Source organism: Plecotus auritus, assembly GCF_963455305.1.
Source record: "Plecotus auritus genome assembly, chromosome: 7".
Taxonomy (NCBI): Eukaryota; Metazoa; Chordata; class Mammalia; order Chiroptera; family Vespertilionidae; genus Plecotus; species Plecotus auritus.
Window position 1 is genome coordinate 84,800,604 of NC_137774.1, and position 27,588 is coordinate 84,828,191.

At 43.0% G+C, this 27,588-nt stretch overlaps 1 protein-coding gene across 2 annotated transcripts in view; it reads right to left on the minus strand.

The window, feature by feature from the left end:
* Positions 1–26,422, minus strand: part of SMG1 (SMG1 nonsense mediated mRNA decay associated PI3K related kinase) — a 118,254-nt gene extending 91,832 nt beyond the window's left edge. The window contains exon 1 of one of the 2 annotated variants that reach the window (XM_080680961.1): positions 25,962–26,422. Coding sequence is in view for 1 of the 2 variants with exons in the window: in XM_080680960.1 (XP_080537086.1) it covers positions 25,962–26,044 (83 nt within the window). In the remaining variant the exon portion in view is untranslated. The remainder of the gene's footprint in view (positions 1–25,961) is intronic. The other variant, XM_080680960.1, reaches the window with a different exon arrangement.
* Between the last annotated feature and the right edge of the window lie 1,166 nt (positions 26,423–27,588).

Sequence of the window (27,588 nt, forward strand, 5' to 3'; positions counted from 1 at the left end):
TCACACACTCACACTCACAAACTCTCACCTGCACCCAATTCTAGAGGCCTTGATTACAACTTCATCTACTTCCATCTCTTAAGTTTTCCCACCAAACTGGATCCTCTCCTTAAATATATAACTTTCTAATGTCTCTTCTTTAAAAACACAAAAACAGCCCTGACCAGCACACTGGAAGGTTGAGGGTTCAATTCCTGGTCAAGGGCACGTACCTGGGTTGCAGGTTCCATCCCCACCCTGGGTCAGGGCACATGAGGGAGGCAACCAATCAATGTGTCTCTCTCCTGTGGATGTTTCTCTCTTTCCTCTACCTTCCTCCTTTCACTATCTTAAAAAAACAAACACACACACACAAAAAAAAAAACCTCAGCCCTAGCAGGTTTGGCTCAGTGGATAGAGCTTCGGCCTGCGAACTGAAGGGTCCCAGGATCAATTCCGGTCAAGGGCATGTGCCTTGGTTGTGGGCACATCCCCAGGAGGGGGTGTGCAGGAGGCAGCTGATCGATGTTTCTCTCTCATCAATGTTTCTAACTCTCTATCCCTCTCCCTTCCTCTCTGTAAAAAAAAAAAAAAAAAATCAATAAAATATATTTTTAAAAAATCAATGGGAAAAATATCCTCACTCCTTCAGTGAAGATTAACAAAACAAAACAAATTTTTTAAACACCATAAAAAATTCATCAATCCCACATATCCCTCCACCAACAATCTGCCTTCGCTCTCTGCAGTCAAACTACGAGTTGTCTCTACTCTCCACTCCCATTTCTTCATCTCTACTAGCTCCTCAATCCTCACTGATCCAATTTCTATCCCATCACTTTTGGCAAAACCATCTATGACCTCCAAATCCAAGATATAGTCCAGGCATCATCTTACTCATCCTCTCAGCAGCTTTCACAGTGCTGCTGAACAGGGTTGAGCAGATTGTGGCCTGCACAAAGGTGATTTGCAGAGAGTAATGTGGTAGGCCGAATAAAAACCATTTAAAAACATTCTTACAAGATTCCTCTATGCTCAGATCCTGAGAATTTAAAGTAACTGGAATCTTCCCTTTCTTTGGCTTATGGGATGTTATACTCTTATTTCTTCCCACCTCTCTGGTCCTATTATTTCAGGAGCCTTTAAAGCAGTGGTTCTCAACCTTTCTAATGCCGCGACCCTTTAATACAGTTCCTCATGTTGTGGTAATCCCCAACCACAAAATTATTTTCGTTGCTACTTCATAACTGTAATTTTGCTACTGTTATGAATCGTAATGTAAATATCTGTGTTTTCCGATGGCCTTAGGCGACCCTCCTAGCGGTCTTATAACTAAGGATATAAAGAAGAAGCCACAGGAGAAACCAAGATGGCGGCATAGGTAAACATCTAAACTGCTGCCTCGCACAACAATTTCAAAACTACAACTAAAAGACAGAACAGACACCATCCAGAACCACAGGAAGGCTGGCTGAGAGGAAATTCTACAACTAGAAGGAAAGAGAAAAGCACACTGAGGCTCACAGGAGCTGTGGAAGTGCAGAGGTACGGAGGCGCACGCGCGGAAAGGGCTGGCAACTGAGTACGCGGCTGGCTTTCTCAATCGGGAGGTAGACAAAAGCTCCCGACTGCTCTGAACCCCAGTTCCTGGCGACACTCTGGGGACTCAGACTCATACGGGGAGAAACTGGACTGTCTGGCAGCGGGCGAAACTCAAGGGTGGCTTTCTCTCAGAGGTGCTTGCAGCTATTACCGTGGGACACTGAGACCCAGGGGCCTCTTAGGGCAGGGCTGACGGAAAGCCACTGCGGTTTGCTCCGCCCTGAGATCCTGCCCCACGAAGCCATTGCTGCTTGCTCCGCCCTGAGACTCCACCCCATCCAAGCTGAGCACAGAGGCTTTCACATATGAATGACCTGGTCCTTTGAATTCTAAACTTACCTAACAAACTGAAGCTGAGTCAGAGAGACTCAGAACATCCAAAAGAAGGCCCAAGGCCCCACAGCAACTTGCACTGCTTCACAGCTGGACTTCATCTGGGCACCTCCAAAACCCAAACAAAGAAGAGGAATCTGCAGATGTCTCTGTAGCTCCTGCTGGGTGGCCACAGGCAGAGGCTAAAATAGCACCTCCTTGGAGATCCAAGAGCCAGTGTACCCAGGGGTCAGAGTGGGACCATCCAGATTACAACTCCTCAGATACATAAGGGACACACTCAGGGGACAGACTCAGTGAGCACCAAAGCCCAACTGAAGCAAGTCTTGTCTCATAAGGGTGTCTCCAGCACAGAAGTTCTCCCATCATAGACACAGCTGATCCTCACAGCCAATTGGCCTGGAGGTAAATTCCTCCCAGTGATACCAACAACAATCAAGACTTAACTACAACAAGACTGTGCACACAGTCCACAAAGGGGTGCACCAAGAGTGTCCACCTCAGGTAACTGGGGAGGCTGAGCCACTGGGCCCTATAGGACACCTAGCACACAAAGCCACTCTACCAACTCAGGGAAGCAGCCAAAATGCGGAGACGAAGAAACAGATCACAAACGAAAGAAATGGAGGAAAGCAAACGACTGGATATAGAATTCAAAACAACAGTTATAAGGTTTTTCAAGAATTTTCTAGAAAAGGCCGATAAATTTAGCGAGACCCTCGAGGATATGAAAAAGGACCAACTAGAAATTAAGCATATTTCACTGACTGAAATAAAAAATATTATACAGAGACCTAACAGCAGACTAGAGGATCACAAGAATCAAGTCAAAGATTTGAAATACAAAGAAGCAAAAAGCACCCAACCGGAAAAGAAAAAAGAATCCAAAAATATGAAGGTAGTGTAAGGAGCCTCTGGGACAACTTCACGTGTACCAACATCAGAATTATGGGGGTGCCAGAAGAAGAGAGAGAGCAAGATACTGAAAACCTATTTGAAGAAATAATGACTGAAAACTTGCCCCACCTGATGAAAGAAATAGACTTACAATTCCAGGAAGTGCACAGAATCCCAAACAAAAGGAATCCAAAGAGACACACCAAGACACATCATAATTAAAATGACAGAGAATATTAAAAGCAGCAACAAAAAAGTTACCTACAAGGGAGCACCCATACGACTGTCAGCTGATTTCACAACAGAAACTATGCAGGCCAGACGGGAGTGGCAAGAAATATTCAAAGTGATGAATAGCAAGAAACTACAACCAAGATTACTCTACCCAGCAAAGCTATCATTCAGAACTGAAGGTCAGATAAAGAGCTTCACAGATAAGAAAAAGCTAAAGGAGTTCATCACCACCAAGCCAGTATTATATGAAATGCTGAAAGGTATTCTTTCAGAAGAGGAAGAAGAAGAAAAAGGTAAAGATAAAAATTATGAACAACAAATACATATCAACAAGTGAATCTAAAAATCAAGTGAATAAAAAATCTGATGAACAGAATAAACTGGTGAATATAATAGAATCAGGGGCAGAGAAATGGAGTGGACTGACAATTCTTGGGGGGGAAGGGGTGTGGCGGGTGCAGGAAGAGACTGGACAAAAAATCATACACCTATGGATGAGGACAGTGGGGGTTGGGTAAGGGCAGAGGGTGGGGTGGGAACCGGGTAGAGGGAAGCTATGGGGGGTAGGGGGGGAGAGGAACAATTGTAATAATCTGAGCAATAAAGATTTATTTAAAAAAAAAAAAAGAAGAAGAAGAAGGATTGCCCTAACCAGTTTGGCTCAGTGGATAGAGCGTAGGCCTGCGGACTGAGGGGTCCCAGGTTCGATTCCGGTCAAGGGCATGTACCTTGGTTGCGGGCACATCCCCAGTGGGGTGTGTGCAAGAGGCAGCTGATCGATGTTTCTCTCTCATAGATGTTTCTGGCTTTCTATCCCTCTCCTTTCCTCTCTGTAAAAAATCAATAAAATATATATTTAAAACAATAAAAAAAGGATGAATGGATGAACAAAAGTGGTGTATCTATGCAATGGAATATTATCCTATATAATAAAAGGCTAATATGCAAATAGATCGAATTGCAGAAAAAACGGTTACTATGACTTGCGCTGACCACCAGGGGGCGTGTGTGGAACATGGCAGGCATTGACTGCAGCAGATGGTGGAGCAGGTGAGTGGAAGCACCAGACCAAGGTAGGGCGCCGGTTGCTGTCATTGGGGCGAGCCTCTGGTGGTTGCTGAAAATTCTTTGCTCCCACATGCTGCAGCCCTGCCCAGCACTTGCAACTGCTGCTGACGCCGGCCCCACTCACACCCGCTGCTGGTGCCAGAGCCGATGCTCGCACCCACTGCCAGCGCTGGCCCCACTTGCACCCGCAGCCAGCGCTGGAGTCGCCACTTGCACCCACTGCCAGTGCCCGGCACCAGTCCCAATCACTCGGCGCCAACAGCGGGTGCGAGCAGCAGCTGCTGGCCCTGATTGCCCCTGAGGGCTTCTCCACCTCCCCCTGCTCCTGAGGGCATCTGGGGGGCAGCAGCTGCCGCTAGCACCCACTGATGGTGCTGGCCCCATCTGCACCCATTGCTGGTATCAGCCCCAATCGCTCCACGTTGTCAGCGGGTGCGAGCAGGGCCTGCACTGTCAGCGCATGCGAGCAGCGGTGGTGGGAGCAGGGTTGCAGCCAGACAGTGGACTGGGGACTGTGGCAGGAGGGGCCAGGTGGGGGCACGGAGGATGGGCCAAGACCCGCCCGTTGCCTACTGCAGCCTCGCAGCCTACAGTTCCTTTCAAGGTGCATGAATTTGTGCACTGGGCCCCTAGTTCAACCATAAAAAGGAATAAAGTACTGATACCTGCTACAATATGGATGAACCTTGAAAAGATTATGCTAAGCAAGAGGCCAGACACAAAAGGCTATATATTGCCGAAACCAGTTTGGCTCAGTAGATAGAGCGTCGGCCTGCGGACTGAAGGGTCCCGGGTTCGATTCCGGTCAAGGGCATGTACCTTGATTGCGGGCACATCCCCAGTGGGAGGTGTGCAGGAGGCAGTTGATCGATGTTTCTCTCTCATCGATGTTTCTAGCTTTCTATCCCTCTCCTTTCCTCTCTGTAAAAATATCAATAAAATATATTTTTAAAAAATTTTTTAAATAAAAGGCTATATATTGTACGATTCCATTTATATAAAATATGCGCAACAGGCAAATCCATAGAGAAAGGAGGCTTGTAGTTGCTAGGGGCTGGGAATAGAGGAGAATGCAGTGATTGTTTAATGGGTACAGGTTTCCCATTTAGATTGATGGAAAGTTCTGGAACTAGATAGTGGTGATGGTTGCACATCATAAATGTACTCAATAACACTAAATTATAAAATAGCCAATTTTATATTCATTTTACCACAATTTAAAGCACTTTATTTATGATGATACTCTTGAAAAGATAAATTATAGGGGGGAAAAGATCTTTGGTTACCAACGGCTGGGAGTAGAATTTGACTACAAAGAGGCACAAGGCAATTTTGGGGGATCATGGAACTGTTCTATAGTTCAGTGATTTTCAACCTTTTATGGCACACATAAGCTAATTACTAAAATTCTGCAATACACCAAAAAATATATTTTTGTCAATCTGACAAAAATACCCCAAAAGACATAATTTTTATTCATTCACATTGAAAGGCTATTGTAGTGTTGGCCATTGTCTTTTTTTTTTTTAACAGTCTAAGGGAAAAGAGATCAGTGCCCCTGACTAATCAGGTATTGCATGTTTTAAAAACTGTGGCACACCAGTTGAAAACTGCTGCTATAGCTTGATTGTAGTGGTCATGGTTACAATACTACCATATATACATTTTTTAAAAGATATTTATTTTTATTGATTTCAGAGAGGAAGGGAGAGGAAGAGATAGAAACATCAATGGTGAGAGAGAATCATTGATTGGCTGCCCCTACTGGGGATCAAGCCCACAACACAGGCATGTGCCCTTGACTAAAATCAAACCCGGGACCCTTCAGTCCGCAGGCTGATGCTCTATCCACTGAACCAAACCAGCCAGGGCAATACTATATACATTTGTTAAAACTCAAAGAACTACACAGCATATAAATTGTACCTCAATAAACCTAACTTTAAAGGAAATACATTTCTTTACACTAAAGGTATAAAAGACTTGATTTTTTAAAAAAATAATTTCAGTATTTCATGTCTTGTGTTGCTTACCATATTTAGCCATTCTAAATGGAAAAGCATAATGGTAGCGTAGCACTGGCTTAAAGTCACTGTACTTTCCAATGAAACTGAAGACTGTTAGTGTCTGAATTAATAAGAAGATCTAGAATTTACAGCTTGAAAAGGACTATCTTAGCCAAGATAGACAAAGAAACAAAACAGTGCACGTGTACCAGTGAAAGACAACTCTTACCTATATCTATAATAAATTCTAAATTTATAGCATAAGAAGAAATTTTACTCTGTGTATCAATGCCCAAGAAATATCCACGGTCTTTTAGGACTTAATTTTATTTTTCTTAATAAAATTTTATTTATTTGATTTTTAAAGAAAGGAAGGGGATGGGGGGAGGGAGAGAGGGGCAAGGAGGGAGGGAGGAACATTGACGTGAGAGCGTAACATAGATCCGCTGCCTTCTGCACTCCCCCAATGGGCATCAAGCATGCAACCGGCCATCAAGTCCACAAACTAGGCATGTGGCTGGACTGGAGATCAACTGGCAATCCATTGGTGCACAGGAAGAGGCCAAACTGAGTCACACCAGCTGGGGCTAGCACTTAATTTTTACAACAGAAATGCACCATATTTTATCGTTTACCCATTTTGATAAGCTTTCAAAATTGTAGCTGAAGTCTTATTAACCAACGACTGAGACAATGCAAAAAATTTAGGGTCAAAGCACTAAGGCTGGTAAAATCAGAAAATCACTGGCTAAGACAAAAACATGAAATCCATTGTTAATTTAAGTATTTAAGTATTCTGAGGTCCTGAACCTCAACTGGCATAAATTTGTATCTTACTAAGTATCATGAATACAGGTAGTTATAAAATCTTGTATGCATTTCATCTCCAATACAAATGTGAATTCAATGTTCAGAATTTAAGAAAAAGAAACCTTGCTTAAGGTCCCTTTTGCATTGCTTATCTTCCCCTTTTGTCTGCAAGTCCTGGAAGTACTTTAGAAACATCCATTTCAGTTGGGAAATGGCCAAGATTGAAAGGAAATCTCTTATTCCATGACCTCCTAGCACAGGAAGACTAAAAAGACAAAAGCCAGGCTCTTCAGTTAAAGCCAAACACCTTAAGGACAGAGAAATCAAGAATCACTAAGAGTATATACACTACAGCAAGCATGTTTGACATGCTTGCACTACTGGAATCCTAAAAGAATGAATCTTGAAACCTGACTGAGACTCTAGAATCAAGGAAAAGGCAAGGTTTTGTTAATATAAGAAACTAGAGCCGAAACCGGTTTGGCTCAATGGATAGAGCGTCGGCCTGCGGACTGAAAGGTCCTGGGTTCGATTCCGGTCAAGGGCATGTACCTTGGTTGCAGGCACATCCCCAGTGGGAGGTGTGCAGGAGGCGGCTGATTGATGTTTCTTTCTCATCGATGTTTCTAGCTCTCTATCCCTCTCCCTTCCTCTCTGTGAAATATCAATAAAATATATTTAAAAAAAAAACAAAAAACAAAAACAGAAACTAGAGGCCCAGTGCATGAACTCATGCACCAGTGGGGTCCCTCAGCCTGGCCTGCGGGATTGGGCGAAAACTGGCTCTCCGACATCCCCCGAGGGGTCCCAGATTGCGAGAGGGAGCAGGCCAGGCCAAGGGACCCCACCGGTGCACTATGGGGGCTGGGAAAAGACACAGTAGGTTGGCCAGCCAGGGTGGGACTGTGGGAGGGCTCCAGGGCGTGTCCAGTCAGTCTCCCTCAGACCTGATCGGCCGGGCTCCAGCAGCAATCTAACCTACTGGTCGGAGCATCTGCCCCCTGATGGTCAGTGCATGTCAAAGCGAGGGGTTGAGCAGCCTTAGCATATCATTAGCATATTACGTTTTGATTGAATGGCTGACCAGTCGACCAGACACTTAGCATATTAGGCTTTTATTATATAGGACTAGAGGCCCGGTGCACAAAATCATGCATGGGGCGGAGGGGGGTCCCTCAGCCCAGCCTGCACCCTTTACATTCTGGGACCCCTCAGGGGATGTCCGACTGTCTATGGGATCAGGCCTAAACCGGCAGTCGGACATCGTTCTTGTAATCTGGGACCGCTGGCTCCTAACCGCTCACCTACCTGCCTGCCTGGTCACCCCTAACTGCCCTCTCCAGCCAGCCTGGTTGCCCCTAACTGCCTCTGCCTTGGCCCCCGCCACCGTGGCTTTTTCCGGAAGGATGTCTGGAAGATGCCCGGTCTAATTAGCATATTGCCCTTTTATTAGTATAGAAGATAAATATTTGTCATATTATTCTCTACTTTTCTATATGAATTTAAAATACTCCAGAATATTTTAAGCGAATAAAAAAATGGTCAAGTTGCAGAAAAATAAAAGTTTTGAAATACAACCTGGTAGGCTTGAAAGCAACAACATTTGCATAAAAGGACATAAGTTGCAGTCGGTGACAAAACTTGTTTTTAAGATTGCTTGGTTAATATTCTTTTGTTGGAAAGGCATGGCAAAGGAGAAAAGGAAATCAGCCCTATAAAAGGAAATGTCTGATTGGGTGGTTGCCACAGCAGAGAGGAGCAGGTGCGGCTAAGATTCAGGCTGTCCCACAGGCAAGGATGTCTGTGTGTATGGGACACCAAAGGACACCTGTCACACCTGAAACACAATTTGCTAACACAATTGCAGAGCTCAGGAAGAATCACTGTTTTTAAAACTATTATTTCCCTGACATATAAAATATACATACATGTAAATATACACTGAGTGGCCAGATTATTATGACCACCCCATCAGTACTTCGTTGGGCCACCTTTTGCCTTCAATGCTGCGGTGATTCTTCTTGGCATTGACTCCACGAAGATGTTGAAAGGTGATGCAAGGAATCTGACACCATATCTGATGAATAGCACTGTACAGTTCTATGAGATTTGATGGTTGTGGAACCAGCTGCCTGATGGTTCTTTTAACTTCGTCCCACAAATGCTCAATTGGATTGAGATCTGGTGATTGTGGGGGCCACCTAAGCAAGGTAAAGTCTCCTTTATGTTCTTGAAACCACTCCTGCACAATACGAGCACTGTGGCATGGTGCATTGTCTTGTTGGAAGAAGCCATCTCCATTGGGATACACCATCAACATGATAGGATGAACTTGATCAACGATACTTAGGTATGTTGTGCTATTCAGACGTTGTTCCACACGAACTAAAGGGCCCAAGTCATGCCAGGAAAACATGCCCCAAACCATCACACGGCCCCCACCAGCTTGAAGGGTTGTACTCATGTATGTGGGGTGCATGCTTTCATGCTGTTTCCGCAAAATTCTCACTCTGCCACCTGCATGATGCAACTGGAAACGTGATTCATCGGACCACATGACTTTTTTCCAATGCTCGACTGTCCAATCCTTGTGTTCCTGTGCGAATTGGAGACGTTTTATCTTGGTAACTGCAGACAGCAAAGGTGTTTGAACAGGCCTTCGGCTTCCATATCCCATACGATGCAGTATATGGCTAATTTGCCTATAAACATCAGGTGGTCATAATAATCTGGCCATGCACTGTTCTGAGCTTCCCCTGCCCTCCACTTAATATTTGGCTATGGCTTTCTTTTCATGTCAACAAATTGGATGTACAGACCTGATTTTTAATGGCTGCCTGTTTGACATCACTATGGTTCACTTCACTAACCCTTTATGGTGGGGCAGGTTGTTTCCGGTTTTCCCTGGCATCAACAACTACGGTAAACATAATTGCCTATTTGACTGTTTACTTAGGACACATTCACAGACATGGAACTCCTGGCCCAAAACTAATTCAACTTGAATTTTGAACCACATTTCCAAATTGACTTTCTAGAAAGTGCTTCTGTTTGTTTAGTCCATGGGTTTTAAAGCAGATTACACTCCCACAAACGGGGTAAGAGAAAACTGTTCAACGTACCTTTGGCAAATCGCAAACTCTTGTTGAATTTAAGCAACCCCTTCCTGGCATAGCTGTCTGCGTGCTTTTCAGGGCACTTTTGAAGGAAGGAAAGGGATCCAGCGCCCCTATGGCTCTCCCGTGGGGACCGAGCTGGAAAAGCAGTTTCCCAAGGAGGTGGAAGGTCAGCAGGGACCTTCCCAGCTGGGGGAGGGGCGCGCCCAGATGCCCCCTGTGCTCCAGGGCACACAGGGCGGGGCCAGTCCTGGGCAGACCACAGGGCAGGGTGGGGCAGCTCAGCCATGTCCCCACCAGCCCTGAGCAGTAAGAGCCCCCAGGCGCCCTTCCCTGTACCCTTCCCCAGGTGAGCGGGTGGGGACAATGGGTGGTGGGGAGACCACGCTTTCACTCCCAGTCCTGACTCCCGAATCCCGCACACTGTATTACTGAGAAACCTTGGGCGGGGACAGGCCACGGGGTGTGGGACCAGGAGGATCCGGGCTGGAGGGTGAAGTCTAGGGAGGCGTGGCTGGTGGCCCTGTGTGGGTGCGGGTGTGTGAGTGTGTGTTGCTCAGGTCCATGCTCATGCACACACCCACACGCCCGCCCTCCGGCTCTGCACCCTCAGCCACCAGGAACCTCCGTGGAGCCTCCTGTGAGCTCAGATGCATCCAGTCCCAGCACCAAGCAAGTCTGAGAAAGTTTCCCAGACTGACTTCCACCACGCCGGCAGGAGGCAGGACACAAAACTAATGCCCCGCCTCCCTCCTCCCACCGCGTGCGAGGCGCCTCACCTCCATTCACCTCCTGGTGACCATTTGGTCATTTTGGACATGAACACACAGCTCCCTCCCACCGCCAGCCTGCTGTTTGGTTGTCTGTCTGGTCGTTTAGGTCGTGACGGCCCCTAGCTTTTTATATATTAGGATAAGATGTATACAACTACCTTTAAAAAGTCTTGAAAACAGTCAAATGATGACTACAGAGTTATTCTGATACAATTCCTCTAGAAAACAGACTCAAGCATATCCCCAAGGGACTGACATGCATGTGAGATTCTCTAACGATTACATATTTTAAATCTCTTTTTTTTAATATATTTTATTGATTTTTTTTACAGAGAGGAAGGGAGAGAGAGAGAGTTAGAAACATCAATGAGAGAGAAACATCGATCAGCTGCCTCCTGCACACCCCCTACTGGTGATGTGCCCGCAACCAAGGTACATACTCTTGACTGGAATCGAACCTGGGACCCCTTCAGTCCACAGGCCGATACTCTATCCACTGAGCCAAACCGGTCAGGGCTAAATCTCCTCTTTAAAAAGAATCTTAAGGGGGTAGGGGGTAGGGGAGGCTGGGGGGAGGTCAATGGGGGGGGGGGGAAAGGAGACATATGTACTACTATTTGTAATACTTCAAACAATTAAAGAAAAAGAAAAAAAATAAAGACATTCTCCAGATAAAATAAATAAAATAAAATAAAATAAAAAGAATCTTAAAGCCCTGGTGGGTGGCTTGTCCTGTGCACCAAAAAATGGCAGGTATGATTTCCAGTCAGGGCACATACTTACGTTATGGGTTCAAGGCATGTGCGGGAGGGAGGCAATCAATTGATATTTCTCTCGGGTGAAGATTAAATGATAATCTTAAAAAGCACTGTGTTCACCTTTAAAAATAAATGTACTGTGTAACAGATAATATCATTACCACTTTTTTTTTTACAGGTGAGAGTGATCAGAAAAATGTGGTTCCAAAAATCACTTGTAACACATTAAGAAAAAACAAATTATTATGCAATTCAGACATAGGCACTTTTAAAGAAAACTAATAGCAAGCTAGGCACTACATAGCCACAAAGGTATAGTACACCATACAAATCTTGGGCACAGTCAAGGTTTTGGGGCATTAATAAGAGCAATATTCTAGCATGCATCCCTTAACATGTAACACATGTTAAATAATGGCAAATATAGAAAAGACATTTAACTGAATTTCGTATTCCATAACTGATTCTCAACAAAGATGAGCACATTGCTAGAAATATCTTTAGGGAATTCTCAAATTACACATGTCCCCCATCACAACTTTCTTAAAAAATAAATATACCTTAGAAAAAAATCTAAAACACTCTGGGTTTCTATTTCTAACTCTACTAATTAGTATATTTATACTAAGACAGTAATTGGATTTTTAAATGGACTCTGATTCCTTTCAACATTCTCAATAACTCCTACAGGACCTATATCCTTAGGTATCTTGAGGTAGGAAATATGCTGTTAAACAGCAAACTGGTAAATAAACATACTATCTATAATCAAAGGTAAAATATGTATGGTAATTCCTCCTACTTAAGCATTGGAATTTCTTTTAGGGGTGCTCCTGAAATAGCCATTTCCTACTACTAAATATGAAGAAATAAAAATGTCTCATAGATAAATCTCAAAAGATATGGTCTCCTAAATCTAATAGGAAAGATACTTTTCAGAATAATCACACTATTCTAACTATAGGAAAATGTGTTAAATGAAGACAATTTTTGTAGTTATTGAAATATACAAGCAAGCAGCAACCAAGAGCCAAGAAACAATGCTCAAAATCTCACTTTGGCCAGTGTTGCTGGCTGGTTAGAGCATCGAAGGAATGAGGGTTCGAGTCTCGGTCAAGGGCACTTACCTGGGATGCAGGTTTGATCCTGGCCCCAGTCAGGGCACATGCGGGAGGCAACCAATAGATGTGTCTATCTCACATCTATGTTTCTCTCTCTTTCCCCCTGTCCCACCCTCTATATATAAATCAATGGAAAAAATATCCTCAGGTGAGGATTAAAATTAAAAAGTATCAAAATCTCCTGTTAGAATGAGACATGGCGGCAGAATAGACGGACGTGTCCTGAGCCTTGTACCGGAGCAGATAGAGGGAGCAGCTGAAACGAGTGGAATCCAGCCTGAATTGGCGAAGGAGGCGCAGCTGGTCAGACAGTTTGCAGCCGGGAAGGGCAGAGATCCCCCCCCTCCCCCCCCGATAAAGCAAGACACCCATGAAAAACACACATGGTGTCTAAATAAGACAAAGGAAAATCGTTTGGGCAAAAATAAAAAGGATCCCAAATCAATTATATAGAAAAGATTCCTTTATTAACTTTTGGTCGAGAATATGTTTGTATATTTTCAGAAAACAACTCCAAGACCATGTGGATTCCTGCAACAGAGAGGAATTGACAGGTCTGCTCCAACCACGAAGACAAGAGGAGAAACAGTCCAGAGATGGGAGACGCTGACGACGCCTTGCCACGCTAGCAGTCAGAAGCTGTGCGACACAGCAGCTTGCCTAGGACCAAACCAGAAAGGGTTGGACCTGCATTGCCACCATGTGCCCACCATCCAGATATCATTGCTGACATGTACACATAAGGAACTGTTTGACATTGAAACGGGGACTCAGAACTATTGGACATTGAAATTGGGACTCAAACATTTTTTGTTATTATATGTTTATTTCTAGTCTGCAGAGGCAAGATTTTTTAAAGGAAAGGGGAAAAAAATAGATACAGAAGCAAAGAAGCATTGAACAGACTGTCAAACTACAGCGGGAAGGCAGAGGAGGTTTTGGGGGGGTGCTGTAAGAGGTCAACTGAAGGACTTGTACGCATGCATATAAGCATAACCTACGCATGCATATAAGCATAACCAATGGATAAAAGACACGGGGGGAGGGGGAGCCGAAACCAGTTTGGCTCAGTGGATAGAGCGTCGGCCTGCAGACTGAGGGGTCCCGGGTTCGATTCCGGTCAAGGGCATGTACCTTGGTTGTGGGCACATCCCCAGTGGGAGGTGTGCAGGAGGCAGCTGATCGATGTTTCTCTCTCATCAATGTTTCTCGCTCTCTATCCCTCTCCCTTCCTCTCTGTAAAATATCAATAAAATATATTTTTAAAAAAAGACACTGGGGTGGGGGGCAGGTAAAGGCATGTACTGGGGGGAAGGGGAGGCTGGGGGGAGGTCAATGGGGGAAAAAAAAGAGACATATGTACTACTATTTGTAATACTTCAAACAATTAAAAAAATAAATTAATTAAAAAAAAATCTCCTGTTAGCTTAATACCTATATATATACTCTTACAATAATATGAAATCTCATTAATTCCTATTTGTTTAGAGGATACATGTGGGGCTTTTTTAAGTAGTACTTCAAACTATTGCACTGGCAGAGTATACCTTTTCCATGATCCCATGGATCCATCTCCCTACTTATTCCCTTTAAAACAAATGTACACACATACTAGACTGGGGTTGGGGGAAAGCAATGTAGCATTCAAGTGGCATTCTTATAAGAATTAAATTCCAATGATATAAAAAGTTAGGAAAGGTACAAACTACCTTTTAACCTACCCTTTCTCTAATTCCATTTGTACCTGCCCTCCAATATATATACTCACAAAGATTATGTTTCCTAGGTTACAATTTCAATTGGTATCAAGTTCTTAACATGTGAATAAAAAAAATACAGAAGGAAAAAAAAAAAGAATGATGGTGATCTATAGTCAAATTCCTCATTGGCCACTTGAAACAGGTTTTTAGCCTAATGAAAGCACAGTAGAAAATGTAGAAAGAACACCACTACTATACTGAAGAGCAATTAACTGCATCTTCACCAACATATTTTTAAGTATGAATATGAACAATGTTACAAATGTCATATGCCATACTTAACAAAAACATAACAGTTATGAGCTTCCACTCATATATACTCTTCGACATAAATACCCTTTATGAAATCTTTTTTAAATTATTTTTATAGATTTCAGAAAGAAAGGGACAGGGAGAGAGAGAGATAGAAACGTTTATGATGAGAATCATGGATCGGCTGCCTCCTGCATGCCCCACATTGGGGATCGAGCCTGCAACCAGGGCATGTGCCCTTCACCTGGTTTACAGGTCAATGCTCAACCACTGAGCCACGCCAGCTGAGCCCTTTATGACATTTTTATAAGTTACTACACACACACACACACACACACACACACACACACACACACAATCACTCTAGAAGAGAAAGATGAAATTTGAACTAGAGTGTGTACATGTGTAGATAATTCTAAAACTTTTTGAGGAAGAGATAAAAGTTCCAACATTTGATTCAGACATAGCACTATAAATAGCATCTGTGTAGCACTTTAACAGTTTTGAAAGTAATGTCCCCAACTTCTCTTTAACCAGCTCTAACCCTACATCTTAGGAAGGCAAGAATGATTTCCTCAGAGGGACAGCTGGCAATGCCAGTACAAAAGACCTTTGTCTTCCCATTCTTAGCCCACTGCTATTTTCATGACACCAACCTCTATTAAGGTAAATATTTGTGAAAGATCTGTATTAAAAATGCACACATTCTTAAAAATAAGTATACCTTAAAGAGGAATCTAAAACACCTAGTTTCTATCTTCTCCAATGCAATTCTAAGAAAACAAGCAGAAAATTTTTAAATGGACTAAAAGAGGGGGGAGAACAGCACTATTGGTATAATTTTTATATCCTTAATAAGATTACAATAAGAACCCAGGGAATGTTAGCATTATAGTAACTATACAAGATAGGCCACTTTAAATAAAAGGCTTCTTTTACAAAGCTTTGTCTTATAGTCATCAACTGATAATCCTTCACATTAATTAAGCCTAAATTAATTTTTTTTAATTTTTTAGAACACTGGATTTTTTAAATTTAAATTCTTTATTGTTTAAAGTATTACGTAAGTCCCCTCTCCCCCACCCCCCACCCCCTGTTGACCTCTCCCCAGCCGCTCCCACCCCCCAGGGAATGCCCTCACTCCTCTGTCTGTGTCCATTGGTTATGGCAAGCCTAAATTAATTTTTAATTTCAATATTTTCCAAAAAGGGACAAGCTATCACATATTAAAATGCTATCAATATTTCAAATAATGATAGAATTAATAACTTTTAACAGAATTCTAACTCAAACCCTTCAAAAACAATGCAAACTGTGTCTTCGGATTCCTTTAAACCCAACTAATAAACACTAAATCTCAAGTTTATAGTCCTGCTGCTGGGAAACCTGCTACATTTTTATTTTTCTCCACATTTTTCCAAAGAATATAAGGACAGGCAAGGAAAATAACCAGAGTGTTAGGAAAGAAAATCCAGGATGTGTTCTCTTTCCAATTAAATATATATTAATTCAACTGTGCCACATTATGTGATACTGATCATCTTTGGATCTTTTTAATCATCTAATCAGAAGACAGCCCAATTCTATAAAGATAAAGTTTTACATCTTTCCTGAAAGTAATAGGATTTTATATCTAAATTCTGGCAAATCTCAGGAAGCCAGTGAAGGGGACCAAAGTCCTGCCTTTTGGGATACTGATTTTAAACTGGTTATTAGGAAACAAAAGTCCTGCCCAAAAGATTCAGATGGAAAAACTTGCTCCAGGAAAGAAACCATAGCTTATTCACCTTAGCTTAATTTGAATTAAGTATGGTAGATAGTTGGCACCAAGCAGGGGCCTGGTTAGCTAGAGACCCCCTTGTCCCACTGAAGCAAGAATTTACCTGCAGTATGTTCAGCTCTTTCTCAACTACCTATAAATTGCCTTCTTCCTTTAAAATCCCATCATTAACCATCCCCTTCTCCTTTGTCCAAAAAGACATATACACCCAATTTTGCCAAACTATCTGTGAATTTCATGCTTACGTGAATTCTCCATGAGTACATATTGAAATTTGATTTTCTCCCGTTATTCTGTCTCTGTTAATTTGATTATCAGACCAGCTAGAAGAATTTAGAAGTTGAAAGAAAAGGTATTTTTTTAAGCGGCACACTATCATAGAATCTGCCATTAGGGCAATGAATCTGAATTTCCAGGGTTAGAATCAAAACAAAGAATCTGGAAGTAAAGAAAGTGTTACATTTCAGACAAGACATTCCAGGGTTCATATTATCAGGAATATAAACCATGGAGACCCTGAAGAGGATGAATAGCAGGAGTCATAGATTGCTTCAAAGAACTAAGCATTTCAAGATGAAAGTTAAAATTTCAAACGCACATAACACAATTCTTTTAAAATCAGAAGATTAAAATGCTAAAGAGGAAAGACAGACACATTTTCAATGAATAAATTTAAAAGAGGAAAAATTTAAATTTCAGTAAAAAATAATAAAATGTTGCCAATACTATCAAATATGAAGGAAAAAACTAAGCTATGTTGTTATAAAATCCAATATGTATGTACTAGTGGAGTCTTTTCCCTAATCAACAGAAAAGACATTAACATATTGGATAGAGTAAAAATAAATAATGTAAATAAAGATGTAGTAAATATTCAGTTTAACCATTTTTAAAAATCTGTAGACATACATTAGTATACAATTACCTCAAGCCACTGCAGAGTCATTAATAATTTTGGTTCTTTATTATGATAAAAAGGGTAAGGTAAAGGGAAAAAGTAGTGCCTCTCTTATATATAAACAAAAAAAAGCATTAACTTAGGAAGTTCCATACCAAAAAAAAAAAAACTACAATTCTGATACCAGAAACCCCTCTGAAAAAAATATTTTTAAATAATACAAAAAGCCTGTGAAAGGTTTTCAACTAAACATGAGGTTCTAGACATACTATGAATAATAATATGAATAACAACCATAACCTCCAAAGCAATAATTTCTAACAGGACTACAATATCCTTTTTTGAAAGAATATAAAGATTAATATAAAATAAGTAATTCACTGTTTAGAAATCTGTTGAATCTGGAAATTTTGGGTTTCAGTCATTCCCCAATCAGCAGGCATACAATTGGCAAGTTTTGTTTCCTCAAGTCATTCTGATGGAAAGCCAGAAAGCTCAACTCAGCACTTAAACTTTTAAATGATTAACTTATTTAAAGATTCAATAGATACAGGATAAGATAATGTGTAAAAGAACTTTAAATATGATAGCAAGGTATTTTTTTTCAAGATGGATAAAACTTGTACATCTTAAAACAACCATATTCTTTTTTCTGTAAAAGATCTAGCCACCTCAGTACACTAGAATACTGTTCCTTTGAACCTGTTCAATCAGCTTAAGTTGCTGTCCCTGGCTAACTAACTGTGCTACTATACAACAACAGTTCCTCTCAAAATGCCTCCTACAGTGTTATAAACTCTACAGAAAAAACTTGCAGAATTCCATTTTCATGTATTTACTTAAGAAAACAGAAACACACAAAATAGAGTGTAAACTACTTGATGCACTACAGTAGAGAAGAAAGAATACAGAGGTAAAATGATTATACAAGATGAATGCACATGGGGGAAGAGTACCCAGTGAAATGTTAGAGAATGCTGCTTCTTCTCACTGAGGGATGACATTTAGGCTGAGAAGAGCAGGAGAGTACCACAGGGTCAAGTATGCTAAGAGCAAACTGTGCAGTAGCATGCAACTGTGCAGTAGCATGCAGCAAGAACAGCACATGCAAAGGCCCTAGGGCAGAAAGGAGCTTGAGGAGTGCTTTAAGTAAGACACAGAAGCTGGGGAGAATTGGCTCTGGCTTAGCCCTTAGGGACTTAAACTAATTGGAGAACATGAGATCAATCATTGAAGTGATAAGCACAGCTAGCTTTCATTGTAGATCTGTCCAAGATCAGAAAGTAGAGGGATCACTGAGGGCAGAGGTAGCAGGGTAGGAGTGTTAAGGGTTATATTGCTAAGAGTATAAAAAAACAAGAGCTAATAAGAGTAGGTATGTAGAGGATGAAGAAAGGTACATGAACCTGCAGCTCACAGGAATAAACTTGGCCAAGCAGAGGAGTTCCTCTGTGTTCCAGGACACAAATGCCTGAAAAGGTTATATCGGCAGATCCATCACCTAAAACTGATTTCACAGAGATCATTAAGTTGGTGATAAATTATAAGATAATATTCAATGACTTTTCTACCAAAAAAGAAGAGGCAAAACCTACCTGTACATTCCACCCTTGTTTTTTTGGGGGGTATGGTGAGGGTGGGAGTGAAATCTAACTGAAAAGTCATAGTATAGCTACATTTTAATTAGGGTCATTGTTACACAGGTGTATACATTTGTCAAAATACACTGAAATTAAAACCTAAACATATGTAAATCTTATCTAAAAATAAGTAATACAATGGAGTTAAAAAATTCAAATAAAAGTACACACACCCTGGCCGGTTGCTCAATGGTTAGAGCATCAGCCGTGAACCAGTGTCAGGAGTTCGATTCCCAGTCAAGGGCACATACCTTGGTTGCAGGTTCCCCAGCCCAGGTAGGGGTGAATAAAGGAGGCAACCAAATGGTGTCTCTCTCACATCCATGTTTCTTTCTCATTTTGCACCCCCTCCTCCCTCCCTTCCACTTACTCTAGAAATCAATGGAGAAAATATTCTCAGGTGAGAATTAAAAAGGAAAAAAAGGATACTCAACTAATATAAGATGGAGTAGATCTATTTTAAAAACACAAACATCTCTACATCAAAAAACTATAGGAACTTAATGAGAAACACTCTACATTTTAAAATATTAAAATGTAGTAAAAGCTGGAGTATTTCATATAGGAATTAAACCACAAAATGTCTGCAATCCTTACTTTTAGGCCTCTATATAAGTGGGTGTGTGTGTTTTATTTTGTAGTCTCCAAAATAAAATGGGTTCTGAGAAAACTTTAAGATAGACAAAGACAGCCCTAACCAGTTTGGCTCAGTGGACAGAGCTTTGGTCTGCAGACTGAAAGGTCCCAGGTTCGAATCCGGTCAAGGGTATGTACCTTGATTGCGGGCACATCCCCAGTAGGAGGTGTGCAAGAGGCAGCTGATTGATGTTTCTCTATCATCGATATTTCTAACTCCCTTTCCCTCTCCCTTCCTCTCTGTAAAAAAAAAAAAAATCAATAAAATATATATATATATATATATATATATATTTTTTTTATTTTTTTTTTTAAAAAGATAGACAAAGACAAATAACCAAAATAATAATATGGGGAGAAACCAAATAAACAATAGCTTGTGTGAAGGGAAGTCCACTATAAGGAGCCCCAGGGATTTATTTTAGGTGGTTAGAATAGGAAAAGAAAAGCAAATAAGCAAGTGCTACTATATGCCAGGCAGTGAAGGCAGGAAATCTTAAATTAAAAAGTTGTGAGAAGTCAATGTTCCCAAAAGACACCATGGATCACATTCCATTTTATGTAATGACCATTCCATTTAATGTAAGTGTCCTAACCTGAACTGAAGTGTGAGCAGAAAAAAAGTACCACTTTAAAGACCATCCTCAAAATCAAATCCAAAAGACTGGAAATTCCCATATATTGGGCTGAATACTTTTGTCTGAATTAAAATCATGAATTATGAACAGAATATTGAGGTCCTTAGCAGTGTCTTGTCCAGATTGTTCTAATTACCTACTTCAGTGTCAGAGCGCCCTCCTCCCATTAATTTTAATCTTCCTAAATTATGCCACTTTCCTGCTGGTAGAATGTCAATGGTTTCCTAGTCATCCCAAATAAACTTAAACTACAATTCAAAGGCCTACAATCCAGCTCCAAACCAACTCTTGAGCTTTATCTCTTACTAGATGTCCCTCAGCCCAGGCTGCACCTTCTCCAATCTGGGACCCCTTGAGGGATGTCCGACGGATTGGGCCTAAACGGGCAGTCGGACATCCGTCTCACAATCCAGGACTGCTGGCTCCCAACTGCTCGCCTGCCTGCCTGCCTTCCTGAGTGCCCCTAACTGCTTTTGCCTGCCAGCCTGATCACCCCCTAACCACTCCCCTGCCAGCCTGTTTGCCCCTAACTGCCCTCCCTTACAGGCCTGGTCACCCTAAATGCCCTCCCCTGCAGGCCTGGTCGCCCCTAACTGCCCTCCCTTGCAGGCCTGGTTGCCCCCAACTGCCCTCCCCTGCTGGCCTGATCACCCACAACTGCCCTTCCCTGCAGGCCCGGTTGCCCCCAACTTCCCTTCTTTGCCGGCCTGGTCACCCCTAAATGCCCTCCCCTGCAGGCCTGGTCCCCCCCAACTGCTCTCCCCTGCAGGCCTGGGTCCCCCCCAACTGCCCTTCACTGCAGGCCCGGTCGCCCCCAACTTCCCTCCTCTGCCGGCCTGGTCACCCCTAACTGTCCTCCCCTGCAGGCTTGATCGCCACCAACTGTCCTCCCTTGCAGACCTGGTCCCTCCAAACTGTCCTCCCCTGCTGGCCATCTTGTGTCCACATAGGGGCAGTCATCTTTGACCACATGGGGGCAGCCATCTTGTGTGTTGGAGTGATGGTCAATTTGCATATTACTCTTTTATTAGATAGGATAGAAGCCTGGTGCATGGGTGGGGGCAGGCTGGTTTGCCCTGAAGGGTGTCCCGGATCAGGGTGGGGGTTCCCTTGGGGCATGGGATGGCCTGGGCGAGGGGCCTGTGGTGGTTGCAGGCCAGCCAAGCCCCCCGGCGACACAAGCTGAGGCCCTGGTATCTGGGATTTATTTATCTTCTATAATTGAAACTTTGTAGCCTTGAGCAGAGGACAAGGCAGGCCAGGGCTGTAAAAGCTTAGCTTCCTCCATCGCCGGGGGCAACTCAAGCCTCCTGCTCTCTCCGTGGCCGGGTTAATTTGCATACTCACTCCTGATTGGCTGATGGGCATGGCCTTGGGTATAGCAGAGGTATGGTCAATTTGCATATTACTCTTTTATTAGATAGGATTTGTATCATTCCTCACAAGTACACCATCCTAAACTAGAAATGTTTTAGCAAGGACAAATTATATTTTTCCATCTCCCTACTTTCCTATGTGTGTTTGTGTGTGTGTGTGTGTATGTGTATGTGTGTAAGATTCCTTCCCACCCAGAGATTAAAAATGGTGGCTGAGTAGGTGGATGCTGCACGGACATGCTCCCAGGAACAAGCTGGAATTATAACTGAAATATGGAAAGGCTTCCTGAATAATCAACGGAAAACTCACAGGAGAGAACCCTGATACCCAAGGACCGAAGGTAGAGACTGCACAGACACTGGTAGGAGGGGTGGAGGGGCAAAAGGGCTGGGGGGGCCCCACCACAGACAGCAACTGAAGTCCTGGAGAGATACCTCAGCTGTCAGCAGGGGTGGGGGGATGCCACTGAGAACTCTGGGATCTAAAGATTCCTTGCCCCCCCACACACACACACCATTTACTGTCAAAATAGTAGAGATCAATTTCATGGCCCCACTGCTTCCCCACCCCCCACTCAACCATAGCTTTCCCTCCACTGACTCCAGGTTTTAAAATCTGTTAATTACATATAGAAATAATTATACCAAGACTTGTATCACAATTAATATCCATATAATTCTTTACCTTTTACAAACTCCTTTCTTATCTGCTATACTAACATACTAAGTTTCAATTTAAACATACAATTGCCAATTATTTAATAAGGAATATATTTTATTTTATAATGGAAAAAATATATTTCCCCCCAAAATTAAACACTCATACACAATTATCTGAAAAACCTTAGTGTGCTTGGAAACCTGTGGTACAAAATTGGCCATCATTAAATTATATTAAAACTCCATAGTTATAAAATATGTAACTTAATTTTTCCCTTATATAGTTTATTATATTATGTCTCTATGGATATTAGACAGTACAGACTCATAAAAGGCTGAATAGACAGCTCTGACTTCAAAAATCCAACTTCTCACAATGTCAGATATACTGGTTTCTGGCTTTTCTATCTTCACAGCATTCTTCCTTGTCTTTTGGTCTGTGACAATGGAGAATAAAGGTATTTGTACTTTTGAGAACTTTAACCCTTCTAGTTTTTACCAAAAATTGAAGATATTTTTAATATACAGTTGCATCCTTTTAGAATTATGAAAGATCGTAAGTCTGAGCACTGTAAGGCACCTAGTATCTATCTGTTAAATGAATCAAGCCCTAAGATTTCCAAGTATAGAAGTAAAATCTATTTTCCGTTGACCTGCATGCTTCCTCTTGTTGGACTAATCCAGTGGTCGGCAAACTCATTAGTCAACAAAGCAGCAAACCGCGGTTCTCGAGCCGCAGTTTGCTGACCACTGGATAATCTATATTTGACTTCAATGTCAAATTAATCATGTCATTTGGAATATTAAAATGTACAATAACTAATTATACATTTAATTTTAAAAACAAATCATTCTGATCTCTATCTTGATTGGTACTAGATTACTTCCCAAAATAAAGTGAAGAAAAGGGAAAGCTTTGGCTAGCAGCAGTGATTAAAAAAACACAAGTATTTGCCTAATCACTCTTATTTGAGAGTACAGTGAATGGAAAAGAAGACTATAGTGCTAGATACATGCTTTCTGCTGAAGGTATGCTTCTAGCAAAGGTGGGCTTGCTCTGATGCCCTATGACACTAGTCTCTTCAGCCATCTGGAACACTTCCTGTCAATATGTGTGAAGTAGCATGTGTGAACATGATTGACTCAACAGTCGGTTTCCAGACTAACTGACAAAAGCCTGTATCTAGAGAAATAGAACCAAATGAAGCAAAGGAGGAATGGTACAGAAAGGCAAAGAATCTTTTAAAAAACCAAAGTGACTCAGATGAACCATAGGAATCTGCTTGCATTTGAAGATGTTTAGAAAAATAAGCCCTGGCCCAGTAGCTCAGTTGGTTAGAGCGTCATCCTGATATACCAAGGTTGTGGGTTCGGTCTCCAGGCAGAGCACATACAAAAAGCAACCAATGCTTAAATAAGTGGAACAACAAATTGACAAATTGATGTCTCTCTTTCTCTCTGCCTCTAAAATCAATCAATAAATAAAAAAGTAAAAAATATTTACTTAAAAAATAAAACCCCATTTAAATAAGGGGGAGGACCAAGCTCCATTCTGTCAGATAACTGTAGACTGTCACCTTATGTGAAGTGGGGACAGAACAACCTCAAAGTTAACTTATGAAAGTTTATGACCTGGCAAACATTTGAGGCTTTTTACTGGCTATTTAACAAAACAACTGAGGTGACCATGCAAATAAAGCTACATTGTACTGTCCATACTTCTCTGTTCCCTCCTCTACATAAAAAGTCAAGTATTTCCAACATCTAACCAACTGTTACTCTGTGTAATCAAGTATATCTCACAGTATCTGTCCACCTAGGCATAAGTTCTGAGAATTTATTACAGAGCATAGCTTGAAAGCAAGCATACATTGCCTTGCCCCCGCCCACCCTGATCCACACATCCAGGAAATAAAACTTTAAACAAGAAAACATGGATAATATTAATAATCCATGTACATAGTTCATAACTGTGTAAGTTATTCTGCTTCATATTGGTCAAATAAAAGTCAGGTGACCCCAGCAGGTGGCTGCAACGCTGCTCATCCATTTATTTAGAATTACAAGCTACAATTTATTCTTTTCCAAAAGCTCTAGGACTCTGACAAGGGCATTTTATATGGTCCTCTAAAGGGATATTACATTATTTTATATATGCTGACCACAATACTGAAAAATAATGAAAAATCCATTGTCAAAGAGCTCTCAAACATCCAATTTTATCATCTAATTCCTTAGATGCAAAAAAAATATCACACATTTCAGTGAAAGTACAAAACAACTAAGAATGTTAATTACCGATAAAAATACTTAAGCTAGTCAACTGATTTTATTTAAAGCACTCACAAACCCTCCCTGGCTATACTTCTTCAATTTTTTAAAAACTACGTAACATCTCAATTCCAGATTCAGAAATGGACTTTTAAAGACATCTAGTTAAATTCATCAGTTCTCAACAGACACCCTATTTGGTAAGGCATATTAAATGGAATAGGATGCATACAACCCATTAGCCAAAAGATTATTTTTATTTTTCTATCAAGTCTTAAAATGTTACACACTAACATCTTACTCAGTTATTTCTTTCCGAACACTGTTGGAATTAACATCAGGAAGCAAAAGTTATCCCAACAACCTGGGTATCTTACACGTATTTGGCCAGTTCCTGGACAATCATAATGTAAGTGTGCTTCAAAATATGAAAGCTCCATGAATCAACTAATCCTTAAATATTGCATACACTTAGGGAATTCTAGGCACCGGGCTAAATTCTAAGTACTAGTCTCTGAATATTACAAGCACTTATTCAGTAAGAGATTTAAAAACCAATCAGTCCTAAATTAACTAAATTAAGCACAACTGCCCATTAATCAGATTAATCAGAAAGACACGACATTTAAGTTGATGCTCCTATTTAATATATTCAAATCAACTAGGCCCCAAAGCGGTTTGCGAGCAAATCCTCCATACAAGAGGAAATTCTCTACTCCTAAGTGAGTGGTCAGGTGTGAATTGCTCTCCACCAAAACTTCATTTCCCAGGACCAGAGTTGGTGGGCCTCATTAGCGCACTCCCAGTCTCGTCTCATGCCCCACAACTACCCTGCCTGAAGTCAGACGAAAGCCTCGTTGAGTTGGGTGGTGTTTCTTAAATTATTAACACGTGGAAGGGGGGGGGGGGTCACAGAAGAGATCACAATTAAGGAGGTCTTTCATATGGGTGCTGAGAGGGCGAGGGACCAAGGAAGTAGGAATTACAGAAAGGGTCCTGGACTTTCAGGGTCCTCCAACTCTAATCCCAAATTGGGGAGAAGATGGTAACTAAAATGTGTCCCCGCCCCGCCCTCCAGGCCCCTTTCTTCGCCACCCTAGACCCAACTCCTAGGCCGGTGCCTCCGCCGGGCGCGCAGGGTCTCGGCTCCAGCCCGGGGAGAGGAGAGGCATTTAGGCCTGGCCTCCCTGCGGCCTTCCTCCCGGAGCCGGGGCGGGAGGGGACCCAGGAAGCCGCGCCCGGTTCCCGGGGGGTGGAGGGCCTAGGCCGCGCCTCCCAGCCCGGCAGCCTCAGGCCTCGGCGCCCGAGGCGGGCCCAGGGGTCGCGGCGGCGGGCAGCGCTGCGCTCACCTACCTGGGTTGCCAGTCATTCCAGCTCCGCGGGTACCTGGTGCCGCCGCCGCTGCTCAGCCGAGACCCTGGGGCTCTGCGGCTCATTACCTTCCCCGACACGACATGGCCAGGCGCCGCCGCCCGAAGAAGCGCCAGTCGCCGCCCGAACTGATCGCTGCCGAGACTCTGCTCCGGCCCGGGGATGAGGAGGAAGCCGGGGAAGAGGAGGCGGCGGAGGGCGGGGGAGGCAGACGGCCGTTCCGGGTTCCGCCTGAGCCCACAGCGCAGTAGGAGGAGGAGGGAGCGGCGCGGCGAGCGGGAGGCGGAGGAAGGGGAGGCGACGTCTCTTCCAGGCCCGCGCGCGGCCCGCGACGCCGGGACCCAAGAGGAGGAGGACAGCGAGGAGGAGGCGGTGGCGGCAGATCCTCACGCTCACACAGACACAGCTTCCCCGCCTCCCGACTCCGCCTGCCGCTGCCGCACGGCATGCTGGGAGCGGGAGGCGGGGCGGGCGCCCGCCCAGCCAGGGCACAGGGGCGGGGCCTGGAGGGCGGGGCGGGGCCTGGAGGGCGGGGCTAGAGGGCCGCCCTCCCGCGCCCGGGGCACGCCTCCACTCCCCGCGAACCACGCCAAGGTCCCTGGGCCCGCAGCTTGGGCTCCTGGGAGAGGGGATGTCTGTCACCAACCCTACACGCACACCCTCCGAGCACCCAGCACGCCCCAGAAGGCACCTGACCCTCGAGAGCCGGACTGTCAGCGGTAAACAAGAATCCAATCCAAGACCTGGAGTGCCCGCGCGCGCTCACCTTCCCCACCCTGTCTGGTGAAAAGTAAAAATAATAAAAAAGAAAGGACGTGGATATCCACCTAGCCAACCCCCACCTGAAGTGTTCCCTGGAGTCCTGACACCTTGACCATTTCTTCACATTGTTAAGTACTAAACTAAATGGAGGGAGAAAGGGGAGCAACCACCAGCCCCTGTCCTCACAACATGAACTGTGCTTTGGAATCCTCTCACCCTAGCACTTGCCCACCTTCGCCACCAGAAAGAGTTTGGCTAAATTAGGAGGGTCAAACTCTCCCTCCCCAATCCCTCCCACAGTCTCCCCAAAAGACTTTCTTTACTAAAGCACCTAATGCACCCTGTGGTTGCAGATTCAGAGAGTAAAGGTGGATAAGATTCACGTCCATCCTTACTTCCCCATGTAATCTTTGTCATACCCTATATAAGCAGCTGGTTTATGGGGGGCTGCAGGACAGATTTTTGTGGATGACCTGCTGCTCTCCCATACTGCCGTCAGTATTGGAATAAACGCTAATATATGATTTTTTTAAAAAAGATTCACATCAAACAGGCAACTGGGGAGTTACCTTTGGAAGAGTAGTCAAAGGGTCTTAACCTTATCTGTCCAGAGGATCTTAACCTATGGTTTTATGCTGCCAGAAAAAGTCTTTGTGTAATTTTAAATTATTACCAAAAGTACATAATGTCAGTACATTATGAGATGTTGGTGTCTCCACATTTCAATTTGCTTATCCCCCCCAACCCCTCACTAAACTATGATTCTGCCTATTCTAAAGGATGGAAAGTTAGATTTTCAAATGAGCCCTCTCTCCCCATACCCATCTCCCCATTCAGGGGAAAAGAA